Source organism: Microtus ochrogaster, chromosome 1 (genome assembly GCF_000317375.1).
Source record: "Microtus ochrogaster isolate Prairie Vole_2 chromosome 1, MicOch1.0, whole genome shotgun sequence".
Lineage (NCBI taxonomy): Eukaryota > Metazoa > Chordata > Mammalia > Rodentia > Cricetidae > Microtus > Microtus ochrogaster.
The window spans coordinates 81,224,159-81,230,918 of NC_022009.1; the positions used below are offsets into that span (position 1 = coordinate 81,224,159).

The 6,760-nt window shown below is 45.5% G+C and overlaps 1 protein-coding gene across 1 annotated transcript in view; it reads right to left on the minus strand.

Moving 5' to 3' along the window:
• Positions 1 to 2,880: 2,880 nt before the first annotated feature.
• Positions 2,881 to 6,760, minus strand: part of Efcab10 (EF-hand calcium binding domain 10) — a 7,978-nt gene continuing 4,098 nt past the window's right edge. The window contains exons 2-4 of the mRNA XM_005343863.2: positions 5,507 to 5,671; positions 5,323 to 5,410; positions 2,881 to 3,182 (exon numbers count right to left, since the gene is read on the minus strand). Coding sequence (XP_005343920.1) covers positions 3,146 to 3,182; positions 5,323 to 5,410; positions 5,507 to 5,671 — 290 coding nt within the window. The 3' untranslated portion in view covers positions 2,881 to 3,145. The remainder of the gene's footprint in view (positions 3,183 to 5,322; positions 5,411 to 5,506; positions 5,672 to 6,760) is intronic.

The window sequence follows — 6,760 nt, forward strand, 5'->3', positions numbered from 1 at the left end:
CAGCTGGTGTACACTTTACTCCTGCCTGTGGGACCTGTTCCTCCAGCTGGTGTGGGTTGGGCCTGCACCTCTTTTTCCAGCTGGTGTGAGTGGCACTTGTGCCTACAGAGCCTGCTGATGTTGCTGGAGAGAGCTCTTGTAATTGGTAGAGGTGGTGCTTGTGCCTCTAGGGGTGGCTGATCTTGCAGGGGATGGTTGGTGAGGGTGGAGGTTGATGGGTTCGGTGGCAGTGGCAGTGGAGTGGCCTGCCTGCAGGACTCTTACCTGTTGGCTGACTGTCCTTCACCGTGGCTTTTAACCAAACTGCTTTACCTCAGAACATCCACACAGCTGTTCTGCTGCAACCAACTTTAAAGTTGTAGGAGCAAAACTATACACACTTCATTGTAAACAGGATTTTGCTTTCACTTTAGTAGAAATACGATGCTTTTTCTTTCCAAATTAGCCACTGCATGGTGTTTTCTTCACTCGTGCGACTGTAATCTAAAGATGATGCTGAGTGCTTGCTAAAGTTCCACAGTCTCGTGCTCTGCTCTCTTTCCTTCTCTCTTTATAACCCTAACCCTAACCAACCCCGGAGCCTGAGCCTAATGTCCTTATGCGGCGCTACAGTCATACCATGCTGTGCTCCGCTCTCCTGGGAATGCTCACCACCTCTCCCACAGCGCTTGGCTGTGCGGTGTATTGGTGTACACCATTCTTGCTCTTGTCCTTGTTTGCAGCGTGTTCTTCACACATCTGTTTTACCTAGGAACGTACACACAGCTGTTCTGATTAAAGCAGCTTCAGGGCTGTAGGAGTAAAACCAGCCACTTCATGGTAAACAGGATTCACTTCCCTACAGTAAATGCACACAGCAGATTTTGCAAATATGCCACTGTGCAGCGCTTTGATTTTGTTTTTCTACATGGGCACGTGTTTTCTAAAGATGACACTGGGACTGTCAAATGTACAGATATTTGTGCTTGGCTCTCCCATTCCTTTCTTGTCCTTAACCCTAACAGTAACCCTGGCCCTAACCCTGTGCAGTGCTAAAATTAAGAACACGTGTTCTACATTATTGGGAATTACCATTTCTCTCACAGTGCTTGGCTGTGAGGTACACTGGTATAACAGTTCTTGATCTTGTGAAAGTGCTGCATTTTCACTGTGATTTCAATGTGGGGCATTGCAGTTCTCCTAGGTAATAGGATTTGCTTTCCACTGCAGTGGAAATACAATGGTATTTGCTAAGACACCAGCCACTAGGTGGTGTTTCAGTCACTTGTGCCTGTGTTTTATAGACATAGCAGTGAGTGGTTCTAAAATTGCAGTCTTATGCTCTGCTTTATTTTCCTTTCTTGTTCTTAACTCTAGCCCTAAGTATAATCCTAAGACTAACATCAACAAGATGTCCTTGTGAAATAAATTCATTTATAAAATAAATTTATGGGCTCTGCTTTCATGCAAAACAAGTTCCTGCTGCTTCTGCAGTTCTTTGTCTGGGAGGTGCACTGGTGTAACAGAGTTCTTGCTATTGAGTAAGTGTTGCTGTTTTCATTGTGTTTGTAACAACCTGCTTTACCAAGTAACTTATGTGCAGCTATTCTGGTCAAAGAAACTTCAGAGCTCTATGAGCAAACCATCACTGCTACATTGTTAACAGGACTCAAGTTTTCTGCAGTACAAGTACAAAGACTTTTACAAATACCCCTCTGTGCAGTGTTTTGTTTCGTTTTGTTTTCACTAAGGTGTGTGTTTTCTAAGGTTGACACTGTGTGCTGTTAAACTTGAAGATTTTTATGCTGGAATCTAATGTTCCTTTCTTGTTCTTAATCCTAAACCTAACCCAAACTCTGTCATTAAACCTAACCCTAACCCTAAATCTAACCCAAACTTTGTCCTTAAACCTAACCCTGACACACCACAGTTACATTGAAAAGCAGTAACTTCTCATATTGGAAAGCATATTTTAAACTAAGTGTAACGTTCATCAGTGGCACACATCTGTAACCACAGCACTCAAGGGGCTGAGGCAGGGGGATGTCATAAGCTCTAGGCCATCCTGCATTATCACAGCAAACAAAAGCAACAATCTAAACATACACACTTGGGTTTAGAAAGCACTATAACCTTTTTTTTCTCTTCTAGAATTCTACTTACCCTTCTCCTCTTCTTGAAGACTATGGTAGTTTAGATGTCACTGGCCCCCATAATCTCATTGGGAGTGGCACTATTAGGCGGTGTGGCTTTGTTGAAGTTCATGTGGCCTTGTTGGAGGAAGTGTGTCACTTGGAGGCAGGTTTTGAGGTCTCCTATGCTCAGATTATCAACCAGTGTCTCAGTTCAAGTTCCTCTTGCTGGGAAGATGTAGGTCTCTCAGCTATAGACCCTAGTATGTAGTAAGAGTAAGAGGCACGCTCCTATCATAAGGCTTCCTATGTGGCAGCAGGGTCCTATATCAAAACTCTTAGTACAAATCTTAGTTACCATTCAGACAGCAGGGGAAAAGTAGCAGAAACTGCCAAGGGTCTCACTAAAGATAAACCAGGCATCCAGGCTTAGAGACAGCTTGGGCTGTCCTCTGGGCTCAAGGACACTCTTCAGGTGACAGCAGGTAGAGAACAGGAAGTCTCACGGGCGGGGGGGGGGGGGGGGTGCTGCCAGGCTATGATAGGCTGTGACTTCTGACCAGCAAGGCCTACCTTCCAACAAGGTTTGGTTCTCAGCATTCATGGTGACTACCAACCATCCATAACTCCAGTTCTGGATATCTGACACCCTCTTCTGGCCTCCACAGGCACCAGGCACACACGTGGTGCACACACACATACATGCAAGCAAAACATGCACATAAAATAAAACCTAAAATATTAAAAAAAACAATTAAAGCCTTAACACAGTCATCTGAATGCATTATATTTTTAAAGCACAATAGGGAAAACAAAACAATGGGTGTGGTCCACATCCTCAGGAAGTTGACCAGAACCAGGTGTAGAGCACACGTTGGACTTGCTACCTAGCATCAAGTTCAGTGTTCTTTGCTGATCACTGGGAGCACAATTCTGCTGCAGTTCGGTTGAAAGCATCTGATAAAGTTCTGAGTTAATGAAAGGGATGAATGAAAACTTGGTAGAATCATTTATTAGCTGGAGTTACGATGTCACTAAAATGACGACCATATTTCCTGCATTCTCCTGTTCCTAAGAAAACACAGAACAGAAACTCAGCTGTGGGAAGCAGAGGAATTACAAACAGGAATGCAGAATCTGAAGACAGTGGGAGGGCAAAGGTCAGCCACAGCTGACCTCCACCTTGCTAATCAAGGCGAGCTGCTCGGGTGGTGGTGGCCCATGCTGTAATCCCAGCTCTTGGGAGGCAGGGGCAGGTGGATCTCAGTGAGTTCAAGCCAACCTGGGATACAGAGCGAGTTCCAAGACAGCCAGGACTGTTACACAGAGAAATCCTGTTTTGAAAAACAAAACAAAAATAGAAAAAAAAACAAAACAAACAAAAAAACCAACAACACAAAGATACACTTATTTATGGATGTATGTTGGTAACTGAGGTTCCTGTATCCAGTTTGGGAATTCAATATGTTTATCTGGGAATGGTGGAAGACATCCATAATTCCAGCACTATGCCTGAAGCAGAAGACCACTGTGGGTTCAAGACTCACCTGGGTAACACAGTAAGATGCTGTCTCACCAGAAAAACAAACAAACAAACAGCACAATAGTTTTATGAGATATGGTTAAGCTATTGTTATTCCTAATTTTCAATTCTCGTGTCCTTCCATTTAAAGTATTTCTTAGTTGTATTTGTCCGTGCGTTCATGTGCAGGTATGTGTGTGTATTTATGTATGTATTTATGGGATGTGCATGTGTGTGCCTGTGGAGGTCAGAGGTCAACCTTGGGTATTGTTTTGGAGACAGAGTCTCTCACTGGACTCTGGGCAAGCCTCAGGGTTCCTTCTGTGTCTGTAAACCATCAAGCCAGGGTTTACATGGGTCCTAGGGAGTGAACTCTTTATGCTTGCTTGTCAATGGCGAGTACTTTACCCCTCCATGGGATACATTGCCCTCGTCTGTCCTCCATGGGCACTGCGGTGCGCAGACACACTTAGGCAAACCCTCAGACACATAAAATATAAATAAAATCCCCCCAAAATTTAATTTTCAGTCTTGCACACAGCCTAGATTGTTGATCTTTACTTTGACAAAGGTAATTTTGACAAAATTCTTTAAGATACATGCTACTCTACTTTCTCAGACAGAAAGATTGAAATTGACTTGCTTTATAACTCAGGCTGGCATTGAACTCATGATTCTCCTGCCACTCTTCCCCAACATGCTGGGATTCCGAGCATGCACCACCGTGCCTGCTCTGTGTAGTTAAAGTCATATCAATCTATAATTATGATTGCGTGCATATGCACCGTGTGTGTCGTCATGCATGTGGACATCAGAGGACAGCTTAGTGTCATCGATTCTCCCTTTCCAAACTTACGTGGGTCCCAAGGAGTTCACGATGGTTACCAGACTTTAACACACACAGTCTTCTCACTGGCCTGACACTACAGTTTATACAGAGATTTTCTAACTGATGGGTGGAGCTGAGAGCTTTGATAATTCTAGCAGACTGGGTCTCCTCGCCTCATATTTGAGAATTGGTGAGGTTTCCTCTTTTCTAAGAGTTAGACAGGGTCTCTCTGTATTGCCCTACCTGCCCTGAAACTCGCTTTGTAGATCAGGTTGTCCTTGAACAACCTGTCCTTTGAGAGATCAGCCTGCTTCTGTCTTCTGATTGCTGGGATTAAAGGCGTGCTCCAACAAGCCCCACAGTGGTGAGGTTTCCAACTGAGGAAAGACCAAGGCTGCCTCTAGATCCTCTTCCCCGGCTCTCTCCTTAGTCGTCTCCTTCCCCAGGATGGGTTTTCCCTGCTTTCGCTAGTGATGACTGAAAGCCCAAGGATAGCATGTCGGGGTGGGGAGACAGCTTGGGAGGTAAAAGTGCAAGCATGTGGACCAGAGTTCGAGTCCTCAGAACCCATGTAAAGCTGGCACAGTAGGGTGAACTCTGCTTCTACAGCAAGATGCGAGGTGGAGGTGGAGAATCCTGTAAGGTGGTGGGCTAGCCTGGGGTACGCAGAGCAGCAGCAAACAACAGAGACAAGGTGAGAACTGACACCTGAGATTGCTCTGATCTTCACATGTGCCTGGCACATGCGTGCACATGTATCACACACACGCAGACAAGAAAGGGTAGTGGCACTCTGTATGCAATGGTATTAATAACTTCAAGATCATAACACGTTATTAAAATATTTTTTAAAAACTTACACTTCATCTCTGAATTTATCCAGAGTTATTATATGTCCGTCATCATGCAAAACTTCATCTGCAGTGCACAGACCCAGGTTCTTTAGGGCTGCAAACGTGAGAAAAAGAAGAAAATGTACAGCAGGGAAAGACTTTGAGCTGGAGAAAGTTACCGAGTGGCCTACTGGGTGTAGGTCCCACTGACCTTCTTTGTATTGCACAAAGGATATGCAGCCTCTGCCAGAAGAGTCCATCATCTCAAACATCGACACAATGTTAGAGTTTTCCATGAAGAAAGGAAACGCCACGCCCGTTAGCTTGGCAATCTTCAACCGTTCCAGAAGAGTGATTAAGTACTCTCTTGGTTTATCTGCAAATACACAGTTGAGACTCGTTCGTACATGAAATTGACCTGTGTCGCAAGTAGGAAGAGGCCAGGCACTCAAGGTGCAGGTCTCGCTTCCATGAAACTCACACCACAGCAGAGAACACATGCGCAGGGTGCGTGCTACCTCAGAGGACTGAGTGTCACAGCCTGGAGGCCGCACTGGGAAAGCTCCCCAATTGATCTGATTTGCAGACAGGGATGGAAACCAAGAAGACAGAGGGAGGGCATGGTGCTGGGAAGAAGCTGGGGAACCAGGAAGACAGGGAGGGCGTGGTGTGTGAAGAAGCTGGGAAACCAGGAAGACAGGGAGGGCGTGGAGCGTGAAGACGCTGGCCAGCTTCGTGTGCTCTGGGTGAACAGGCTCTTCTACTGAACCGATTTTAAAAACAGAAAATCCAATCGATTGTCCAGAAATGGTGTGACAATCACGGCAGAAGTAGGACATGAGGTGGAGTGATGGACAGTGTACCTCCTGGCAGGAGCTGGCCGTGTGTGCCCACCAGCAGGAGCTGGTCTCAGTGTGTTCACCGGCTGGAGGCAGAGGTGAGTGCTTCTGCTCACCTCTCTCTCTCCCTTCTGTGTGTCCCAGGGAATGGAGTCACCTGCTGGACAGACTTTCCCATCCCTGTTAACCTCATCAAGACAGCCACGCACAGACACGCTGGAGGCCCATCTCCCGCATGATTCTAGACTCCTCAAGCTGACAACTGGAAGTAACCACCATAAGGACTCTTTGTGCTTTTCATATTACAACAGTACTGTGGTCACAATACATTTCACACCTCCAAAAAAGTTGTTTTTAATATATTGACGTAGGTCGGAAGTATTTAAGTTTCCAGTTATCTATGAATGGGGTTCTGAATAGCACTTAAGGCTAGGAGTGATGGTGTTTATCTACAAAGCCAACACTGGGGAAGTGGAGGCAGAAGGATCAGGAGTTCAAGGCCAGACTCAGCTACCTAGGAAGTTCTAGGGCAGCCTGAGACGTGAAACCTTGTCTTTAAAAACAAACCAGCCAAAGATGTGTGCTGGCTAGTTTATGTCAACCTGACACAAGCTAGAGTCTCCTGA